This window comes from Salmo salar, chromosome ssa03 (assembly GCF_905237065.1).
Source record: "Salmo salar chromosome ssa03, Ssal_v3.1, whole genome shotgun sequence".
Taxonomy (NCBI): Eukaryota; Metazoa; Chordata; class Actinopteri; order Salmoniformes; family Salmonidae; genus Salmo; species Salmo salar.
The window spans coordinates 20028239-20052665 of NC_059444.1; the positions used below are offsets into that span (position 1 = coordinate 20028239).

The window sequence follows — 24427 nt, forward strand, 5'->3', positions numbered from 1 at the left end:
TGTTCACAAAATACTTTTAAAGCAAATGTAGTTGAGAAGAAAAGTGTTTCCAAGAAAACGGAGGCAACAGGTAAACCACGTTATCATTGCGCGGGAAAAGGGCAAAAGCCAGATGAGTGCCGCGACAAAGATTTTGAGTGTCGGGAGTGCAAGAAGAAAGGACACATAGCCAGGGCATGCCGCTCGCGTCAGGTGGGAAACAATGACATGAAGCAAGCGAAATGGAATAAGCACCTGGATGCTACTGAGGGAGAGGCCTCCTTACTGTGACTACAGGAAGTCAAGAGGAGCAACGATGATCAGCACTAGGGCAACGCACACCAGCGAGAGAGAGGACAAGAACGTCATTGCAACAGAGATGAGCAGTGTATCGCACTCAAGCACCAGAGTGATGAGCATAACATCTCAAATGAGAGTGAGAAATCAGCCATTTTCACCAGTGACTATGAGTTACGTAAAAGGAACTGAACCGTTTACATTAGATACAGGTAAAGACATTACTAAACCGTACTATGTGTATATAAAGGTAGAAGAACTGTTTACATTAGATACAGGAAAAGACATTACTAAACCGTACTATGTGTATGTAAGGGTAGAAGAACTGTTTGCATTAGATACAGGTAAAGATATTACTAAACCGTACTATATGTATGTAAGGGTAGATGAACTGTTTGCATTAGATACAGGTAAAGATATTACTAAACCGTACTATATGTATGTAAGGGTAGATGATGTGAGACTCAAAATGGAAGTTGATACAGGTGCAGCAGTTTCTGTGATATCAGAGAGGTTGTACAACCAAAGGTTCAAAAAGGCTAAATTGAGCCCTGCAAACTGTGTTGAAAACATACAGTAAACCATTACTAGTTCAAAGAGGGAAAATCTCAGTCAAGTGTAATGGCAGCACTACAATTTTAGACTTGCTGGTGGTCGAGGGAAATGGTCCTGCCCTGCTGGGTAGAGACTGAATCAGTCAGTTGAAGCTACACTGGCCATGTGTATACAGAGGGTTTGTGTGAAAAATATTCCTCTGTGTTTCAGCCAGAGCTGGGAACGCTAAAAGGCATCACAGCCAAGATACATTTAACTAAGGGGGCTGAACCTAAGTTCTGCAAGCCTCGCCCAGTGCCATATGCACTTAGAGAAGCTGTTAAAAAACAGCTAGTTAAGTTGGAGTCAGAAGGGGTCCTTACTCCAGTTAACTACAGTCAATGGGCTGCTCCAATGGTGTGTATACCGAAAACAGATAATACTGTAAGAATATGTGGAGATTACAAGGTAACTATCAATCGGTGGCTGAAAGTAGATCAGTATCCATTACCAAAACGCAGGACTTGTTCACAAAGCTGACAGGGGGTGAGAAGTTCAGAAAGCTGGGTTTGTTACAGGCATGCAAGCCAGAACAACTAGAGGAGAGGTCTAAACACTATCTCACCATGAATACTCATAAGGGGTTGTTTAAGGTCAACAGGCTTCCTTATGGTGTTGCCTTTGCGCCAGCTATTTTTCAGAAAATCCTACAAGGTATAGATGGGGTAATCTGCTATCTTGGTGATATACTGATCACAGGGCATGACACAGAAGAGCACATGAGAAATGTGAAAGAAGTGCTAAAAAGACTGAAAGTCTGCAATCTGAAGGTTAAAATAGAGAAATGTTCTTTCTTCCAGAACAGAGTAGCCTATCTAGGTCATGTGATAGATGCAGAGGTGATACACCCCATGAAACAGAAAACTGAAGCTAGTGAGAAGGCTCCTATTCCTACAAACATGTCCGCTCACTGTTTTGCTGCTGCAAAATTTGATATTTTTTGATGATTAAGATTTATTTCAAGGGTAGCTGAAGGCTGGGACTAAAAACAAACAAACAAACTATAACTAATGTAAAATATACTGTCCATGAAATGTATGTAGTGTGTAGTGTTTATATAGCTGGAAATGGAAGCCTAAGTATTTTTGTACATTTGTTTACTCAAATTAGGGGAGGGGTGGTAGGGTTAGGGGAACATAATAAAGAAGGAAAATATATACAATATACATATTGAATATATACTGCTCCAAAAAATAAAGGGAACACAAACAACACATCCTAGATCTGAATGAAAGAAATAATGTTATTAAATACTTTTTTCTTTACATAGTTGAATGTGCTGACAACAAAATCACACAAAAATAATCAATGGAAATCCAATTTATCAACCCATGGAGGTCTGGATTTGGAGTCACACTCAAAATTAAAGTGGAAAACCACACTACAGGCTGATCCAACTTTGATGTAATGTCCTTAAAACAAGTCAAAATGAGGCTCAGTAATGTGTGTGGCCTCCACGTGCCTGTATGACCTCCCTACAATGCCTGGGCATGCTCCTGATGAGGTGGCGGATGGTCTCCTGAGGGATCTCCTCCCAGACCTGGACTAAAGCATCCGCCAAATCCTGGACAGTCTGTGGTGCAACGTGGCGTTGTTGGATGGAGCGAGACATGATGTCCCAGATGTGCTCAATTGGATTCAGGTCTGGGGAACTGGCGGGCCAGTCCATAGCATCAACTCCTTCCTCTTGCAGGAACTGCTGACACACTCCAGCCACATGAGGTCTAGCATTGTCTTGCATTAGGAGGAACCCAGGGCCAACCGCACCAGCATATGGTCTCACAAGGGGTCTGAGGATCTCATCTCGGTACCTAATGGCAGTCAGGCTACCTCTGGCGAGCACATGGAGGGCTATGCGGCCCCCCAAAGAAATGCCACCCCACACCATGACTGACCCACCACCAAACCGGTCATGCTGGAGGATGTTGCAGGCAGCAGAACGTTCTCCACGGCGTCTCCAGACTCTGTCATGTCTGTCACATGTGCTCAGAGTGAACCTGCTTCATCTGTGAAGAGCACAGGGCGCCAGTGGCGAATTTGCCAATCTTGGTGTTCTCTGGCAAATGCCAAACGTCCTGCACGGTGTTGGGCTGTAAGCACAACCCCCACCTGTGGACGTCGGGCCCTCATACCACCCTCATGGAGTCTGTTTCTGACCGTTTGAGCAGACACATGGACATTTGTGGCCTGCTGGAGGTCATTTTGCAGGGCTCTGGCAGTGCTCCTCCTGCTCCTCCTTGCACAAAGGCGGAGGTAGCGGTCCTGCTGCTGGGTTGTTGCCCTCCTACGGCCTCCTCCACGTCTCCTGATGTACTGGCCTGTCTCCTGGTAGCGCCTCCATGCTCTGGACACTACGCTGACAGACACAGCAACCTTCTTGCCACAGCTTGCATTGATGTGCCATCCTGAATGAGCTGCACTACCTGAGCCACTTGTGTGGGTTGTAGACTCCGTCTCATGCTACCACTAGAGTGAAAGCACTGCCAGCATTCAAAAGTGACCAAAACATCAGCCAGGAAGCATAAGAACTGAGAAGTGGTCTGTGGTCACCACCTGCCAAACCACTCCTTTATTGGGGGTGTCTTGCTAATTGCCTATAATTTCCACCTGTTGTCTATTCCATTTGCACAACAGCATGTGAAATGTATTGTCAATCAGTGTTACTTCCTAAGTGAACAGTTTGATTTCACAGAAGTGTGATTGACTTGGAGTTGCATTGTGTTGTTTAAGTGTTCCCTTTATTTTTTGAGCAGTGTATATATTTTTTTTATCTAGATTTACAAAAATATATATATGGGGGATTTGGAAATGATGCAGACAATTACATTGATAGAAGCCACAAACTATCTGCAGTATAAAAGCTGATCTACCACCTACTAAAAAACGAGAGAAACAAATATTTATTCCAAAGCGGTCTAACTAGACAAACATGACCAAAAAAATGAGAGGAGGGAAGTCTATGCTTGGTTTTTAATAAAATTCAATGAAATGGGAAGAAAAAAAAAAGTTTTTTACGTTTTAAAATATAAGTTTTACGGGCACAAAAAGCACAGGGCTCTTGTTCCATCTGCATATACATCACAGCTGGATAGGCTGTGCTTCCGTTGTCAAAATCCATGCCAAAACCAACCATTTGTACCATTAAAACCAGCTTTCAGTTGGTGTTAAATATCCCCAGCAGTGCAAATTGAAATTGGCACTTTGTCACATGTTTTTAAGGACACCTCAGATATTGCCACCCCTCCCACCTCAGCACAACTGAGCTCATATAAAACAAGTAAATTACCAATCCTGGCACTAGGGTTTGAAAATAGAAGTGCGCTGGCTTTAACAGGTTGAAATTTCAAACGAGCCCCAGATGTGTTATTATTTCATGAAATTGTTAGTCACATTTTTCATCATGCAACAAAGACACTAAATTAAAGGATACATCAATCTATAGTCTACATTAATCGAAATTAATTAAGTCAATTAATCAGGTAAAGTTAAATTAACAAAATAAATCTAAACAAGATAAATCCCACAGAGACTAAGATCCAATAGATGCACGATAGCAATACACATGAACATGGGGTGATGTAAACTAACATTTCAACACCATCTGATGTGGCTATAGGTACAGTTGAAGTCGGAAGTTTACATACACCTTAGCCAAATACATTTAAACTCAGTTTTTCACAATTCCTGGCATTTAATTCTAGTAAAAATTCCATGTCTTAGGTCAGTTAATCCTTTATTTTAAGGATGTGAAATGTCAGAATGATAGTAGAGAGAATGATTTATTTCAGCTTTTATTTCTTTTATCACATTCCCAGTGGGTCGGAAGTTTACATACACTCAGTTATTATTTGGTAGCATTGCCTTTAAATTGTTTAACTTGGGTCAAACGTTTTGGGTAGCCTTCCACAAGCTTCCCACAGTAAGTTGGGTGAATTTTGGCGCATTCCTCCTGACAGAGCTGGTGTAACTGAGTCAGGTTTGTAGGCCTCCTTGCTCGCACACGCTTTTTCAGTTCTCCCCACAAATGTTCTATAGGATTGAGATCAGGGCTTGTGATGGCCACTACAATACCTTGACTTTGTTGTCGTTAAGCCATGTGGCCACAACTTTGGAAGTATGATTGGGGTCATTGTCCATTTGGAAGACCCATTTGTGACCAAGCTTTAACTTCCTGACTGATGTCTTGAGATGTTGCTTCAATATATCCACATAATTTTACTACCTCATGGTGCAATCTATTTTATGAAGTGAACCAGTCCCTCCTGCATCAAAGCACCCCCACAACATGATGCTGCCACCCCCGTGCTTCATGGTTGGGATGGTGTTCTCCAGCTTGCAAGCCTCCCCCTTTTTCCTCCAAACATAACGATGGTCATTATGGCTAAACAGTTATATTTTTGTTTCTTTAGATCAGAGGATATTTCTCCAAAAAGTACGATCTTTGTCCCCATGTGCAGTTGCAAACCGTAGTCTGACTTTTTTATGGTGGTTTTGGAGCAGTGGCTTCTTCCGTGCTGAGCGGCCTTTCAGGTTATGTCGATATAGGACTCGTTTTACAGTGGATATATAGATACTTTTGTACCTGTTTCCTTCAGCATCTTCACAAGGTCCTTTGTTGTTGTTCTGGGATTGATTCGCACCAAAATACATTCATCTCTAGGAGACAGAACGTGTCTCCTTCCTGAGCGGTATGACGGCTGCGTCGTCCCATGGTGTTTATACTTGCGTACTATTGTTTGTACAGATGAACGTGGTATCTTCAGGCGTTTGGAAATTGCTCCCAAGGATGAAGCAGACTTGTGGAGGTCTACAATGTTTTTCCTGAGGTCTTGGCTCATTTCTTTAGATTTTCCCATGATGTCAAGCAAAGAGGCACTGAGTTTGAAGGTAGGCCTTGAAGTACATCCACAGGTACACCTCCAATTGACTCAAATTATGTCAATTAGCCTATCAGAAGCTTCTAAAGCCATGACATAATTTTCAGGAATTTTCCAAGCTGTTTAAAGGCACAGTCAACTTGGTGTATGTAAACTTCTGACCTACTGGAATTGTGATACACTGAATTATACGTGAAATAATCTGTCTGTAAACAGACAGATTGGAAAAATGACTTGTGTCATGCACAAAGTAGATGTCCTAACCGACTTGCCGAAACTAAATTTGTTAACAAGAAATTTGTGGAGTGGTTGAAAAACAAGTTTGAATGACTCCAACCTAAGTGTATGTAAACTTCCAACTTCACCTGTATTTCCAGTGTTGAACCGTGACTGTTGGAGCTCGGCCCTCAGTTGCGGAAAAAGATCTGACGTCATACATATAGATAGAGAACTCGGATGCCTGTGTATACAGAGCATGACTTGAGACCTTTCTTTTGCAGACCTATGTAGGAGATGCAATTATTTGATGTCAGAGTCAAACGGTCCTAAGCCATGCCTCGGCTGTGGCTCACAGAAGCAGCACACGTACACAACGGTGGCAAATATCAATAGCAGGAACCACGTTAGAAGAAAATACGGTTGCGTCATTTCAAAGAAACATTTTCCAAAACAAACAGTCACTCAGATAGTGGCGGAATAAATTCAACAACACAACTACGGACATTGTTTCAAGACCACAGACAGTATATGCTGTCAGAGAGAAACAAGTTGCGCTGTATTCGATGTTCTATCTCCATGCAACAATAAAAAAATGCACCACAACACGAAATGTCATGTACCCAGTACTTCCAATTGCAAGGTCATTACCTTTGTTTTTACCACACAACCAGTGATCTAAAGTTGAAATAATATTTTACACATTGTATTCAAAATAATATGAACGAGATACCAACAAAAAGTAAGCTGTAGATGAAAACAAAAAGTCCACTCACCATTATGATTAACATTTAAAAAAAGTCCATTCTCCTGTCCATGAAATGGGCAATGGCGTGTTCATATAGCTTGTCTTTTGATTTTAAATCGGAAATAAGTTATTTTTCGATTGAGATCAAAGCCTGTCCAGTGGTGTTCCTGGAATTTGTTTGATCCTTTTAGTGCAGAAAATGTTCTTTCTACTGATGCAGTGGACACTGGAATGTCAAAACTAGACAGGTAATCAGATACAATTGGTGCATTCTATCATTTAGTCTCTTCTGCTGGATAAAGTGGAGCAGATCAGCCGGGCTCTTACCCTCGAAGTCAGACATTGAGTACATAACGGTGAGTTCTGTTTTAAGCCGCGGTGGATCAAAATTAGGGCCATAGCTTTCCTCGAGACTTGAGAATGCAGTGTTTGGAAAGCTTGGCGTTTCCCTATATATTGGGAACTTTTGTGGGACAAGGAGGGCAAGGAACATGAGCCTTTCATGGTCACTGAATCTGTTTCTTAGCTGAGTGATAATGTTGTTGAAGATCGCACTGTGTAGCTGTTGGTACTGCCCGCATATGTCTCCTTATGTCTCCTTGCATATGTCTTGCGCCCCCTTGGAACTCCGGTCTCACGCACAGTGTCCTCGTAGATGGAATCGAATTTTCCTTTTTCCCTCTCTGTGGGGTTGCAGAAGTCGTCTACCCTGGACAAGCAGAACTGCATGTCAAACTCCCTGTTCTGCAATATTTCAAACAGCACATCAGAGTATGCAAATATGGAGTAGAACGCGGATAGCAGGAAGCAGAACTCGAAGCTTGTCAGGTGCATCATGTATCCATCTGCGCTGTGAACGGTGTCTTCATCAGAGGCATCTTGATGGTCCACTATTTATTCCAAGAGTTCAATGACTTTCGCCTTTTTTTCCTACACAGTGTAAACTAAGTGTGAGGAGAAGTTCCATCATGTTGGCGCCACTCTGGGTAGTCTTCGCTGGCATATTTCATCCAGTAGTTTTGCTCATTTGACAGATCTTGAGAAAAACGCTGCTAGGCCACCAAGATTTTGCATTCTTTTAGTTTACCAGCACCTTGTGACATCACCAGATTAAGAGTGTGCGCATAGCAATGAATGAACAGAGCTTTGTTTCACCTTGGCTTGTACTCTGTTTATACCACAGGCCATGACTGCGGCCCCATCGTAACACTGTGCCACAACTTTGGCCGTGCATTCACACTCCTCTAAAAAGCTTATAATTCGGGCAGCAACCGCTTCTGCCTGTTTATCCTTAGTTAGATCCTAAAATTTGAAAAACCTTTCCTTCACACCACCATCGGTAGTGTAACGCAACACATAAGACATTTGGGCTACATTGCTGATGTCTGTCGTCTCGTCAACCATGAGTGTTACAAAGGGGGTTTTCTTCAATTCTTCCTTCATGACATCTGTCATTACATTCACGACCGCGTGTATCAGGTCAGGTCAAGAAATCCAGTATTTCCAAGTAGTTTCCCTTATTAGCTGATTCTTTACCCTCATCATGTCCTCTGAATGCTAATTCTTGCTTGCCTAAAAACACAACCGTATGATAAGGCGCTTCAGAATCTCCCTGTTGTGCCTGACTTTATCATTGTGAGCAAGTGTGTCATTGCGCCGCTGCTCTTTAAGAAGAAGATCTACTCTTGTTTCTCCAAATGTTTTTAAACTCACTGTAGCTCGCAGGTGTGAAGTTGAGTTTTGGTGTCGAAGTGCTGACTTTGTCAACCAGGCTAAATCTTTGAAACCAGCTATCCAGGTTAAGCTATTATTGGTGCTGAAGAGTAGGCAATTCCAACAGTAAAGCTTTTTTGTCAGCTCACAGCTGGCTATCCACGGATAGCGCTCATTATTATTAACTTGAAAATGCCTTTGAAAACTCTTTCCTTGTTGCACCAAATCAGACAGTGCAGGAGTTGGTTTCCCGGTCTGTACAAGATTTAAATTTTCATTAAAAGTTAGTCTTGAAAAGGGCGATGCTCACAATTTAGCCACCACATCGTCCTTGATTACTCTCTCTACAGTTACCATCGCCATTGTTACATACACTCACTGCAAAAAGCTAGCCAGCTAACTAGGCTCAAGCATGAGAAAACAAGATAAGGCTCGCTATTGGCTCTGAATTAGTGACGTATACTTAGGCCCTCTAGAGGGCTTTGAGGCATCACACAATTGTCCCATCTATTACAAGACAATTTGTGATTGGTTGATTCTACTGTCATTCCAAAATGCTGCTCTAATAGAAGTCAATGTCAATGGCATTGGCTGGTGCCTTCGATTCAAAGCCTGAGGGTCGAGCCAATGAGTGTTGAGCCCAGCTAGATTATTTATACCAAGAGACTACCAAAGACAAATTCTGATTGGATATTTTTTTGTCTTGGATATTAACCCTTCTTTTTCCAACACGAACTGAAGAAATTCAATAGGAATATCATTACAATTAAGACAAAAAAAAATATTAAATCAATGAAAACAAAATTACAATTTATTAAAAAATATACAGATTTGTATCTATCCTTAGGTCCTCTCTGAGGGTGTAGAGGCCCCTGACGGTTCCCCACTGGGTATTTCTCACATTTTGCACAATATCTCTCCAAATACTTGCTAAGTTTGAAGTAAAGGCCTTCGCAGGCTCAGGATGTCCTGAGCTGACAGTAATACATTGCTGTATCTTTATCTGATGCTGTGTTAGACATAACCACTGGTAGACAGGGAACTGACTTTCAACAAGTCGGCGCCCGCCTAACCACCAGTTTTATCACGGCTCAGGCTAAGACCCAGATGCAGACACAGGAGGCGGATAGTACATGAGGTAATAGGAGACACCTGGTGGGGGTGGAGACAATCAGAAGACAGGTGAAACAGATCAGGGTGTGACAAGTTTATGAACACGAATAGAAAGGAACAGTCTTTACATTTCTGCATATTTCTTTGAGGCTTCTTATCAAATGTCTTAATGATTTACTTGCTTATATCAAAAAGTCATCAAAAAGTCATCCCGCAAGCGTAATTCAGGGACCAGATCTGCTACATACACATGCATTAATGTAACACTGTTACGATGAGCGGCACATGAAAAGTCATTCCATATCAATCAACTCAGGAGAGTGCTCAGCACAATCCTCCTCCCCGTTTGCTCGATCCCCACCTTCAAAATCAAAAGTAACAGTCATTATCTGGTGTGGCCACCAGCTGCATTAAGTACTGCGTGCATCTCCTCCACATGGACTGCACCAGATTTGCCAGTTCTTGCTGTGAGATGTTACCCCACTCTTCCACCAAGGCACATGCAAGTTCCCCGACATTTCTAGGGGGAATGGCCCTAGCCCTCACCCTCCGATCCAACAGGTCCCAGACGTGCTCAATGGGATTGAGATCCGGGCTCTTCGCTGGCCATTGCAGAACACTGACATTCCTGTCTTGCAGGAAATCACGCACAGAATGAGCAGTATGCCTGGTGGCATTGTCATGCTGGAGGGTCATGTCAGGATGAGCCTGCAGGAAGGGTACCACATGAGGGAGGATGATGTCTTCCCTGTAATGCACAGCGTTGAGATTGCCTGCAATGACAACAAGCTCAGTCCGATGATGCTGTGACACACCGCCCCAGACCATGACGGACCCTCCACCTCCAATCGATCCCACTCCAGAGTACAGGCCTCGGTGTAACGCTCATTCCTTTGACGATATACGCGAATCCGACCATCACCCCTGATTAGACAAAACCGCGGCTCGTCAGTGAAGATCACTTTTTGCCAGTCCTGTCTGGTCCAGCGACGGTGGGTTTGTGCCCATAGGCGACGTTGTTGCCGGTGATGTCTGTTGAGGACCTGTCTTAGAACAGGCCTACAAGCCCTCAGTCCAGCCTCTCTCAGCCTATTGCGGACAGTCTGAGCACTGATAGAGGAATTGTGCGTTCCTGGTGTAACTCTGGCAGTTGTTGTTGCCATCCTGTCCCTTTTCCGCAGGTGTGATGTTCGGATGTACCAATCCTGTTGTTACACATGGTCTGCCACTGCAAGGACGATCAGCTGTCCTTCCTGTCTCCCTGTAGAGCTGTCTTAGGCGTCTCACAGTACGGACATTGCAATTTATTGCCCTGGCCACATCTGCAGTACTCATGCCTCCTTGCAGCATGACTAAGGCATGTTCACACAGATGAGCAGGGACCCTGGGCATCTTTCTTTTGGTGGGCCTCTTTAGTGTCCTAAATTTTCATAACTGTGACCTTAATTGCCTACCGTTTGTAAGCTGTTAGTGTCTTAGCGACCATTCCACAGGTGCATGTTCATTAATTGTTTACAGGTCATTGAACAAGCATGGGATACAGAGTTTAAACCCTTTACAATGAAGATCTGTGAAGTTATTTGGATTTTTACGAATTGTCTTTGAAAGACAGGGTCCTGAAAAAAGGACGTTTCTTTTTTTGCTGAGTTTATGTGCCCTTTGTTCACCATGGTGCTGTCGATTATTGTTACAATGTCCGTTGGTGCGTGTGAGTACCTGTGCTGTGTGTTTTGGCTTTCGTGCCATTGCGGATTGCACATATGATTATGGGTCTTGTCCCGTGTGATAATCATTGTGCATTTGTGTATTTATTCGAGGTACACCTCGCTCTTTTGTTTTGGGTTTCATCCCTGTGTTTTTGTTACGTGTTTGTTTGGTCTTCATCCCCGTGCAGTAATTTGGGCTAAATAAAGAACCCTATTACGCATTCCTGCGTCTGTCTCCCGAATCCATTATGCCAACGTGACAATATGTTCCAGTATGAATGCTGTGTCGTGTGTACGGAACGTTTTATAGGTGTCTTACCACCAATGAGCATACCACACATCGACATACCAAAAAGATGTATGTGATTGGCTGCTGATTAGGTGTGAAAATAAGCCAGCAACCAGATTCCTATGTGTGTGTTATCATTTTCCCTCTCTATCTGTAGCTGTTTTAGACATAGCCACTAGTATACAGGGAACTGTCATTTCAGGAAATCTGTTTAGTCTGTTGAGTACTAGTCATGCCATTAGTAATACTCTAAATGTGACATAGGGCTTTTACAATCGGATTTGTGTAAATGTTTCATGTCTAACATATTTATTGACCTTTTTCATTATGCGACAAAGACAACAATTGACAAGACACATCAATCAATAGTCAAGATAATTCCATCAGATTGAAAGAACAAATTAACAAAAAACAAGCAACCGAAAAAAGCGCAACAAATTCTTCTCCGGGATGCCTGTGAAGCAGACCAAACAGACCAGCGATTTGGGAAGTCAATGGGAGGTGCAGCCCAGCGCAGGAGGTGCAGCCCAGCGCGACAGGTGCAGTCCGGCGCGACGCAACTTTTAAACCTGATTATGCGTTTATGCGCATGAGCTTAGCTAGCTAACATCACCATAACATCACCTACAAGTGTGATCTAGGATTTACATTAGAGAAGCAGTTCCTGGACCTCTTAGTATACTCTCTTTGGTTATAGGCTTTGGGTTTCTGAACCATGGTCATTAATCAGCTGTGGATCTCCTGAAAGTTTGGATCTGTAGTACTGTATGTGTGGGAAATAACAAAGACATCAACTTTTTCTAAAGTCGCTAAGGCAGTTGTTGGAGTTGCTCAGTGCCCCGTCTCTTTCACCTTTCATGGCGTTGTAGTTGTTCTGTAACTGGTCTCTCTCTGTCGTCAGTTTCTTGTAACTGGTCTGTAGCTCATCTCTCTCTTTAGTCATGGTGATGTAACTGGTCTGTAGCTGGTCTCTCTCTTTAGTCATGGTGATGTAACTGGTCTGTAGCTCATCTCTCTCTTTAGTCATGGTGATGTAACTGGTCTGTAGCTCATCTCTCTCTGTCGTCATGGTGATGTAACTGGTCTGTAGCTCATCTCTCTCTTTAGTCATGGTGATGTAACTGGTCTGTAGCTCATCTCTCTCTGTTGTCATGGTGTTATAGCTGGTCTGTAGCTCATCTCTCTCATTAGTCATGGTGATGTAACTGGTCTGTAGCTCATTTCTCTCTGTCGTCATGGTGTTATAGCTGGTCTGTAGCTCATCTCTCTCTGTCGTCATGGTGTTATAGCTGGTCTGTAGCTCATCTCTCTCTGTCGTCATGGTGATGTAACTGGTCTGTAGCTCATCTCTCTCTGTCGTCATGGTGTTATAGCTGGTCTGTAGCTCATCTCTCTCTGTCGTCATGGTGATGTAACTGGTCTGTAGCTCATCTCTCTCTGTCGTCATGGTGATGTAACTGGTCTGTAGCTCATCTCTCTCTGTCGTCATGGTGTTATAGCTGGTCTGTAGCTCATTTCTCTCTGTCGTCATGGTGTTATAGCTGGTCTGTAGCTCATCTCTCTCTGTCGTCATGGTGTTATAGCTGGTCTGTAGCTCATCTCTCTCTTTAGTCATGGTGTTATAGCTGGTCTGTAGCTCATCTCTCTCTGTCGTCATGGTGTTATAGCTGGTCTGTAGCTCATCTCTCTCTGTCGTCATGGTGTTGTAACTGGTCTGTAACTCTTCTTTTTCTATTGTCAGGTTGTTTTTGGAAGCTTTATAATCTTCAAACCCAACAACAACTTTCTTGTGATAGAAACCCAGACCAATTAACCCAGCCAGTAGAACACACAGCAGCCCCAGACACACTGCAGCACCTCTGAAGGGTCTCAACCCTGAGCTCTCCGAACCTGTGGGGATAGCTCCTGGTGTTGTCTTTGAGGTGACATATTCCTCGTGGGAGTTGATGATATCTTCATAGAAGTCCTCATCTCTATTTGCTGCCCTTTATTACAAAACATATTCTCTAGATTAATGCCCATGTTGGCATAAATGTCCTCCGACATCTCCATTGTCTACCACTGTCTCGATTACTACTATAATTCAGTCTGCCACAGAATATGTTCTAGTATGAAAGCTGTATTGTTTGTGTGGAACCTTTTAAAGGTGGCTGACCAGCAATGGGCATGCCTTACCAGGCAGACAATGCAAGAATGTGGAAGTGGCTATGGTTGGTGGTATGGAGTGAGCAGACCTGGATATTAACCTTCCCCTTTTTGTTTCTTCAACGTATCTTTAAGTCTCTTCAATTTCTTTGTTCTGATCATTGGTGCATTTTCAATGATCAGAACTGAGATCTGTAAAATATTCAAATCAAATCAAATTGTATTTGTCATATGCGCCGAATACAACAGTTGTAGACCTTACAGTGAAATGCTTTCTTACAAGCCCTTAACCAACAATGCAGTTTTAAGAAAAATAAGTGTTAAGTAAAAAATAGATAAGTAAAAAATAACAAATAACAAATAATTAAAGAGCAGCTGTAAAATAACAGTAGCAAGGCTGTATACAGGGGTACCAGTACAGAGTCAATATGCAGGGGCACCGGTTAGTTGAGGTAATTGAGGTAATGTGTATATGTAGGTAGAGTTAAAGTGACTATGCATAGATAATAAACAAAGAGTGGCAGCAGCGTAAAAGAGGGGGAGGGGGGACAATGCAAATAGTCTGGATAGCCATTTCATTAGCTGTTCAGGAGTCTTATGGCTTGGGGGTAGAAGCTGTTAAGAATCCTTTTGGATCTAGGCTTGGCGCTCCAGTACAGAGAGAACAGTCTATGACTAGGTTGGCTGGAGTCAGTGATGCAACCAGTCAGGATGCTCTCGATGGTGCAGCTGTAGAACTTTTTGAGGATCTGAGGACCTGAAAAAGGTCAAATAAATAGAAAGAAATAGATAGAAAGAAATTGTATAATTTATTTTTGTAGATGTCACATAAAGCTTCTTGTAACTCCAAAATAGGTCTATGCCAAGTCTCCTGAGGGGGAATATGTTTTGTCGTGCCCTCTTCACGACTGTCTTGGTGTGATAGTTTGTTGGTGATGTGGACACCAAGGAATTTGAAGCTCTCAACCTGCTCCACTACAGCCCCGTCGATGAGAATGGGGGTGTGCTCGCTATACTCCTTTTCCTGTAGTCCACAATCATCTCCTTTGTCTTGATCACGTTGAGGGAGAGGTTGTTATCCTTGCACCACACGGCCACGTCTCTGATCTGCTCCCTATAGGCTGTCTCATCGTTGTCAGTGATCAGGCCTACCACTGTTGTGTCATCAGCAAACTTAATGATGGTGTTGGAGTCGTCCTTGGCCATGCAGTCATGAGTGAACAGGGAGGACAGGAGGGGACTGAGCATGCACCCCTGAGGGGCCACCGTGTTGAGGATCAGTGTGGCAGATGTGTTGTTACATACCCTTACCACCTGGGGGTGGCCCGTCAGGAAGTCCAGGATCCAGTTGCAGAGGGAGGTGTTTAGTCCCAGGGCCCTTAGCTTAGTGATGCTTTTTGGGCACTATGGTGTTGAATGCTGAGCTGTATTCAATGAACACCATTCTCACATAGGTGCTCCTTTTGTCCAGGTGTGAAAGGGCAGTGTGGAGTGCAATAGAGATTGCATCATCTGTGGATCTGTTGGGGCGGTATGCAAATTGTAGTGGGTCTAGGGTTTCTGGGATAATGGTGTTGTTGTGAGCCATGACCAGCCTTTCAAAGCACTTCATGGCTACAGACGTGAGTGCTACGGGTCGGTAGTAATTTAGGCAGGTTACCTTAGTGTTCTTGGGCACAGGGACTATGGTGGTCTGCTTGAAACATGTTGGTATTACAGACTCAGTCAGGGAGAGGTTGAAAATGTCAGTGAAGACACTTGCCAGTTGGTGAGCGCATGCTCGGCGTACACGTCCTGGTAATCCGTCTGTCCCTGCGGACTTGTGAATGTTGACCTGTTTAAAGGTCTTACTCACATCGGCTACGGAGAGCATGATCACACAGTCGCCTGGAACAGCTGTGTGATCACAAATCAAATCAAATGTATTTATATAGCCCTTCTTACATCAGTTGATATATCGAAGTGCTGTACAGAAACCCAGCCTAAAACCCCAAACAGCAAGCAATGCAGGTGTAGAAGCACAGTGGCTAGGAAAAACTCCCTAGAAAGCCCAAAACCTAGGAAGAAACATAGAGAGGAACCAGGCTATGAGGTGTGCCCAGTCCTCTTCTGGCTGTGCCGGGTGGAGATTATAACAGAACATGGCCAAGATGTTCAAATGTTCATAAATGACCAGCATGGTCAAATAATAGTAATCACAGTGGACAGGTCAGGGTTCCATAGCCGCAGGCAGAACAGTTGAAACTGGAGCAGCAGCACGGCCAGGTGGACTGGGGACAACAAGGAGTCATCATGCCAGGTAGTCCTGAGGCATGGTCCTAGGGCTCAGGTCCTCCGAGAGAGAGAAAGAAAGAATGAAAGAGAGAATTAGAGAGAGTATACTTAAGTTCACGCAGGACACCGGATAAGACAGGAGAAATACTCCAGTTATAACAGACTGACCCTAGCCCCCCGACACATAAACTACTGCAGCATAAATACTGGAGGCTGAGACAGGAGGGGTTAGGAGACACTGTGTCCCCATCCAATGATAACCCCGGACAGGGCCAAACAGGCAGGATCTAACCCCACTGACTTTGCCAAAGCAGAGCCCCCACACCACTAGAGGGATATCTTCAACCACCAGCTTACCATCCTGAGACAAGGCTGAGTATAGCCCACAAAGATCTCCGCCACGGCACAACCCAAGGGGGGGCGCCAACCCAGACAGGAAGACCACGTCAGTGACTCAACCCACTCAAGTGACGCACCCCTCCTAGGGACGGCATGGAAGAGCACCAGTAAGCCAGTGACTCAGCCCCTGTAATAGGGTTAGAGGCAGAGAATCCCATTGGAGAGAGGGGAACCGGCTAGGCAGAGACAGCAAGGGCGGTTCGTTGCTCCAGTGCCTTTCCATTCACCTTCACACTCCTGGGCCAGACTACACTCAATCAGAAGACCTACTGAAGAGATGAGTCTTAAATAAAGACTTAAAGGTTGAGACCCAGTCTGCATCTCTCACATGGGTAGGCAGACCATTCCTTAAAAATGGAGCTCCATAGGAGAAAGCCCTGCCTCCAGCTGTTTGCTTAGAAATTCTAGGGACAATTAGGAGGCCTGCGTCTTGTGACCGTAGCGTAGTACAATTAGTACCCGACCGTAGTACAATTCAATCACTCCATTCCGTGACCAACCGTAGTACAATTCAATCACTCCATTCTGTTACTGACCATTACTGTAACTAAGAAGTATTACCTGTACTAATACTGTACTGTATGTGTTGGTAGATGGGGAACTGTCATTTCAGGAAGTTAAGTCCAAATTAAGTGTTCATGCCCCTGACACCAGTTTGTGAACACAGATGGTAAGGATAGTTAAAAAAAATATATGTATATATATCTTTAGAAACCAGATTCCTGATCTGTATGTGTGCTATCGTTGTATCTCTCTATCTAATGCTATGCATCCTTCTCTCTTGGCATTGCAGTGTCAAACACTATTGGTTACTGTGTTTGTGACTTTTCAAGATACTGTATATTTCTAACCAAATACCTCTGTCTCTGGTCTCTACTCTGTCTCACAGTGGGAGGAGGTGAGCGGCTATGATGAGAACCTCAACACCATCCGGACCTACCAGGTGTGCAACGTGTTTGAGCCCAGCCAGAACAACTGGCTCCTCACCACCTTCATCGACCGACGTGGAGCTCAGAGGATCTACGTGGAGATGCGCTTCACCGTACGTGACTGCAGCTCCATCCCCAACGTTCCCGGCTCCTGTAAGGAGACCTTCAACCTCTACTACTATGAGACGGACTCGGTCATCGCCACCAAGGGAACTGCCTTCTGGATGGAAGCCCCTTACCTAAAGGTGGACACCATCGCGGCCGATGAGAGCTTCTCCCAGGTGGACTTCGGCGGACGGTTGATGAAGGTCAACACGGAGGTTCGGAGCTTTGGCCCGCTGTCGAAGAACGGGTTCTACCTGGCGTTTCAGGACTATGGTGCCTGCATGTCGCTGCTCTCAGTCAGAGTGTTTTATAAGAAGTGCCCCAGTGTGGTGCAGAACTTCGCCATCTTCCCAGAGACCATGACGGGGGCGGAGAGCACCTCCCTGGTCATCGCTAGAGGGATCTGCATCCCGAATTCAGAGGAGGTGGACGTGCCAATAAAGCTGTACTGCAATGGAGATGGGGAGTGGATGGTTCCTATCGGGAGCTGCACCTGCAAAGCTGGGTTCGAGACAGATAACGGGAATGTCTGCCGAGGTAAGGAAACAACAAAGGAATGTTCCCAAGAACAGAAATGGGTGGCAGTTAGCCTAACGGTTACGAGCATTGGGCCAGTAACCGAAAGGTTGTTGGTTTGAATCTCAGAGCTGACTATTTGCAAAAATCGGTCATTGTGCCCTTGAGCAAGGCACTTAACCATAATTGCTTCTGTAAATTGTTCTGAATTAGAGCGTCTGCTAAATAAAATGTATAAATGAAATACGAGAAATAGGGCTCATAAACTGTTTTATTTTAAGGTCTTTCTTTTGTAATGTCCATCCCCATTCCCACAACCCAATGAAAAGTCCTGGGAACCTTGAAAGAACCAGATTTGGTTTGCTGCGGAATCAATATCACTGGATTTATTCTGAATGGCCAGCTGTTCCCGGTTTGGGAATTAGATTTGTGTTGAACCTCAGGCACAGACTTGGGAGTTGTAAATAAATCATTGTCTTTCATATTTTACCGCCTCAACATGACTGAAGACTCGCAGTAGATTAAATCACACAGTCTCTGTGGGAATTGATCTATTTTAAATGCAGTAGGTACATAAGAAGACATCAGAGCATTATCTTTATTGTAACAGCACATAGCCAATTTCATAGTTCTCTTCTTTGACACCGCTTTGTGTGGCATACGGTATTGATTGTGTTTCATGCATTTTGCAGATCGTGGTGCACTGTAATTCTCCTTTGATCAGAGAAGCATGATAGAGAGGCGCATTATCATTCATTCCTAATCTGCTGAGACGGTGAGGGCTGCTGTCGTAGAGATGATCACTGATGTACAGTATCATTCGATGAAGATGTAAAACCACATGTTTTATTTTACCGGCTACTGTTTTTAAAGCAAGGCTAGGTGGAGGAAGAAATGTGTATGTGTTGCACAAAACAAGTATATAGTAGTTGTAGTTTGACGTGAGCTACTGTAGGGCAACTTATTTTTCTTATGATGACTCTCTCTCTCTCTCACACACACACACACACACACACACACACACACACACACACACACACACACACACACACACACACACACACACACACACACACACACACACACACACACACACACACACACACATACACCCACACACACACACACACACACACACCAAGTATAATATGTGCTCAAGTTCTCTAATGATAATATAGTGTGCTCAGCCTTCCCAACACGATGCTATATTTGGTCCCTCTGGAGGTGTGAGTGAGAATGTGTGGAGAGGAGATAAGATTGATTGACGCACATCTGATACGATCAATAAATAGATATGAAAGCAGTGTGTGTGTGTGTGTTTGTGTGTTTTCCGTTCTACTGTACTTTGCTTTCCCCTGCTACTTGGCCAAGGAAACCAATGACTTTGGGGGGCATAGAGTCATTCAAACTTGCTCCTAACAACTAATACTGGATCAGATATGTCTGCATTCCACTAATAATGAAGGTTATGGTTCAGGATAGCATCATCTGATCCTAGATCAGTGGTGAAGGGCAACGTCTATTTTGCTCCTGTTTCAACTGCCCTTAGATCAGATCCAACCCCAGGCAAGGTCCCTCTTATCAATACAGATGCTGTGATTATGAACTGTGCTGAGAACGGCTGTGGAGTCACACAGTTGCACTCTCTGAATAGAACAGCTGAAAACTGAAAAGAACAGCTCTTCTTCCACCCACAGAGTTAGTCTGACAACATAGTGCTGAGTCATGATGAAGCCTGTCAAAACAACTATTCAAAAACAGGGTTCAGATCAACAGTGAATGAATATGGCTTTTAAACATAAGAGTAGGGTGGAAAGCAGTGTGTTCAATACACACACTGCAAACACACATCTTTATCTCTCCATCATCTCCCCATTCCTTATACAGCAACTCTTTCCTCTTCCATCTCAGTCTATGTTTCTGCTATATCCTATTTTATTATCATATTAAAATAAATGGTATCTGGCCTTGATCTAAAGATGCAGATACAGATACATAGATGTTTAACCTCTTACATCTAGACGTTCCGCTAGCGGAACACCTGCTAAAATATCCAATGATAGGCGTGGCGCGAATTACAAATTCCTCAAAAATACAAAAACTTCAATTTTTCAAACATATGACTATTTCACAGCATTTTAAAGACAAGACTCTCCTTTATCTAACCACACTGTCCGATTTCAAAAAGGTTTACAACGAAAGCAAAACATTAGATTATGTCAGCAGAGTACCCAGCCAGAAATAATCAGACACCCATTTTTCAAGCTAGCATATAATGTCACATAAACCCAAACCACAGCTAAATTCAGCACTAACCTTTGATGATCTTCATCAGATGACACTCCTAGGACATTATGTTATACAATACCTGCATGTTTTGTTCAATCAAGTTCATATTTATATCAAAAACCAGCTTTTTACATTAGCATATGACGTTCAGAACTAGCATACCCACCGCAAACGTCCGGTGAATTTACTAAATTACTCACTTTAAACGTTAACAAAAAACATAATAATTATTTTAAGAATTATAGATACAGACAGGGGCGAAAATCTGATATCCACTTTGGAGGGGACAATTACATGACATTTTCTCAAGAGCAATTCCTGAGGGGGACACCAAAAGTAGTGCTGTAACACATAGCCTACATTGTAATATGGTAAATGTATATTGAGGAACCAAAGAAATAAGGTGTTTGCCGTACTCCTAACTACCGGTACCCAAAACTACACAACAGCAATACCATTGCCTTTAACAAATCTTAGTTCAGTCACCAGTTTAAGTTGAGAGTGGGGGTATCCATGGCATTTTCCAATTATGTTCCTATTTTATAAGTCAAGAAAATGGAGAACCTTTCATAATGTTGCCAAACAAAGACTCAACAAACTTACCTGAGACTCCCTGTCTCTGCCAGTCTGTCCCTGCATATCTGTCCCCAACTCTGCTGTCTGTGTGCCATCTGTTGCCTGCTCTGCCTAATGACATCATTGTGAAACATTTCCATTAGAATTTCATTTATTTCTTATGAACATTTTATCAACTAGTCTTTGAGATATTAGGCTACTAGGGTTCTTACTATGCGTTTTGGTGTATTGAAAAATACTCCGTCTTTTATTTTTCTGCCATTTTTCTACCTGGCTGGCTGGCTGGCTACACACACAGTGTGTAGGTTATTTACAGTAGGAGATGGGCTTCTATCATCTTCAATCATTCTATATGGGCTTCGATCTAAAAGGTAGCTAGCAAATGTGAAACGGATTAAAATGACAAGAGTTGACAGCTGAATGAGTTCACCATTTACACAACATATGCTGCAACTTTTTGTAATTTTAATAGTTTGTTTCATATTGGCTGGCTTCCAACAATAGCTGAATTTGCAAAGCTAGCGAGCACCAATTCAGTTTCAGTGGTGTTTGCTATAATCTTTGCTACCCGGGTTAAATAAAGGTGAAATAAAATAAATAAATAAAAGTTCCCTTGCGACAATTTAGCTTTTGCAACGAGACCATTAAATATATTTAAGACAATGGTAGAAGAGAGTGTAGTTCTGTTCAGTTTGGACTTCAGTTTATCGCTAACCTTATCACAGGGACTTTGAAGCACTAACTTACATCATCTGCATGCTGATTCAATCTTTGACGACGCCACATAAATGGAATAGGTACTAGCTAGCTTAATAGTTAATATTTGCGCGCTAGCTCTGCATATTCAGCTAGTGTGTGTGTGCGCGATTGACTGGATGAACCTCATGGCAGTTACGTAGCAAGCTAAGGAACTGGCAGTGGATCAAACCATTGTGAGGCAAAGGGCGGGGGGGTCGCAATCTTTTGAAACTTAAAAACGCGCTATTAAGTGTCTATAATCAGCACAATTGCTTTCATTGCGTATTATTAATATTATTTAAATTACATAGTTATGTTTCAGTGATATATAGGGGGGGACAAATCATATTTTTCCCAGGGTGGGGGGGTCGTGTCCCCCCCGTCCCCCCCGGGATTTCCGCCCCTGGATACAGAACTCCTTTATGCAATCGCTATGTCCAATTTTAAAATAGCTTTTCGGCAAAAGCATATTTTGCAATATTCTGAGTAGATAGCTCGCCATCACGGGCTAGCTAATTTGACACCCACCAAGTTTGGCCCTCACCAAACTCCGATTTACTATTAGAAAAATTTGATTACCTTTGCTGTTCTGCGTCAGAATGCACTCCCAGGACTTCTATTTCAATAACAAATGTTGGTTTGGTTCAAAATAATCCATAGTTATGTTCAAATATCCTCTGTTTTGTTCGTGCGTTCAAGACACTATCCGAAGGGTGACGAAGGGTGACGCGCCCGACGTGTTTCGTGACAAAAAAATTCTAAATATTCCATTACCGTACTTCGAAGCATGTCAACCCCGTTTAAAATCAATTTTTATGCTATTTTTCTCGTAAAAAAGCGATAATATTCCGACCGGGAAACCCTGTTTTCGTTCAAAGACGAAAAAATAAAAACACGGTGTCGCCTCGTGCACGCGCCCCAGTCTCATTGTTCTCTGATCGACCACTATCCAAATGCGCTACTGTTTTTCAGCCAGGGCCTGCAAAGACATCATTCACCGTTTTGCCGCCTTCTGAGAGCCTATGGGAGCCGTAGGAAGTGTCACGTTACAGCAGAGATCCTCAGTTTTCAATAAAGAGAGTGTAGAAGCCCAAGAAATGGTCAGAGAGGGCACTTCCTGTAAGGTATCTTCTCAGGTTTTTGCCTGTCATATGAGTTCTGTTATATTCACAGACACCATTCAAACAGTTTTAGAAACTTTAGGGTGTTTTCTATCCAAAGCCAATAATTATATGCATATTCTAGTTTCTGGGCAGTAGTAATAACCAGATTAAATCGGGTACGTTTTTTATCCGGCCGTGCAAATACTGCCCCCTACCCTAGAGAGGTTAACAAACAGAGATGTTTAACGCTTCTCTATCAGTTTCTCTTAACAAACAGAGATGTTTAAAGCTCCTCTATCAGTTTCTCTTAACAAACAGATATGTTTAAAGCTCCTCTATCAGTTTCTCTTAACAAACAGATATGTTTAAAGCTCCTCTATCAGTTTCTCTTAACAAACAGATTTGGTTAAAGCTCCTCTATCAGTTTCTCTTAACAAACAGAGATGTTTAACGCTCCTCTATCAGTTTCTCTTAACAAATAGAGATGTTTAACGCTTCTCTATCAGTTTCTCTTAACAAACAGAGATGTTTAACGCTCCTCTATCGGTTTCTCTTAACAAATAGAGATGTTTAACGCTCCTCTATCAGTTTCTCTTAACAAACAGAGATGTTTAACGCTTCTCTATCAGTTTCTCTTAACAAACAGATATGTTTAGCGCTCCTCTATCAGTTTCTCTTAACAAACAGAGATGCATTGGTTGAGAATAACAACACAGGCCATCAGTATTAGTATTGAGCTATCCACAGAGTAAATCCTATTGGTTTGGACTGATATACTGTACTGTGTATCTCTGCTATATCTCTACTGTATTTACCTCCAATCTGAGAGTAATTGGAGCGTAGGTGCCACGTTGTTTTTGGAGGAGGTATGTTGCTCTGGTTGTTTGTAGGGGGTTTCTTCACACACACACACACACACACGCATACACACTTCTCCTGGTAGGTAGGGTTTTGAACAGAAGTGGAGACGTTGACTACCGCTAATTCCCACATTCTCTCTGACTTCCTTCCTCCTTCTAAGTGGGCTCAAAAATTAGACTTCCTGCCGAACTGTCTCTCAGCATCACTCTCTCTCTCTCTCTCCCTCTCTCTTCTCTCTCTCTCTCCCACTTTCTTTCTGCTCTCTTTCTGTCTCCCTCTCTGCTCTCTCTTTGTGATGTAAAAGCACAAACTGTGGGAGGTATGAAAAACATGATAAACAGGACCCAGGAGAGAAGAGGAAGGATACTACACAGTAGGAGTGTTAATTATAGGAGGAGAGTGTTCAGGGGCACTGCGTGAAGCTGGTTCTACACTGACATTAGCACCCCCCCCCAGATATGCAGACACGCTGTCTGTTGGCCATACTGATATTCATCTGCAGTCAGATAGCGCTGCTAAAACCATGCTTTGAACATAGTGAGAGCAGAAGTGGTACACACACACACACACGCACACGCACACACACACAGATGCCGTGACTGTAGGTTAGTCTGGAGTAGTCTAAGCGCTCTGAGCACTCTCCATCTCCCCTAATAACTCAGTCTCTGAGGTTAAAATAGAGGCTTGTACGTCTTTGAAACGACTCAAACGAGAAGCAATCCCTGCCTTTTATTTTCCACACAATCTTCTTTCATGGACCTTGTAATCCATTATTTAAACAGGGAAATGTAACCTTAAAGTGCTTATAGAAGCCGAGCAGTTTGGACAACCAATCAATTAGAGGTCAGTGAAACAAGATGGCCTCCGCGTGGAGCCTGATGTAATTGCCCATTAGAGATGAGGAAAACGGAACAAGAAGAAAATGAGGGCAAGCTGAAATAATTCCCCTCATTGAGGGAA

General features: G+C 43.2%; 1 protein-coding gene across 3 annotated transcripts in view; it reads left to right on the forward strand.

Annotated features, from left to right (window-relative positions):
- LOC106599529 (ephrin type-B receptor 1) overlaps window positions 1–24427 on the forward strand; it is a 334841-nt gene that overhangs the window by 142192 nt on the left and 168222 nt on the right. For all 3 annotated transcript variants that reach the window (XM_014190808.2, XM_014190811.2, XM_014190812.2), the window contains exon 3: window positions 17240–17921. In XM_014190808.2, coding sequence (XP_014046283.1) covers window positions 17240–17921 — 682 coding nt within the window. The remainder of the gene's footprint in view (window positions 1–17239; window positions 17922–24427) is intronic.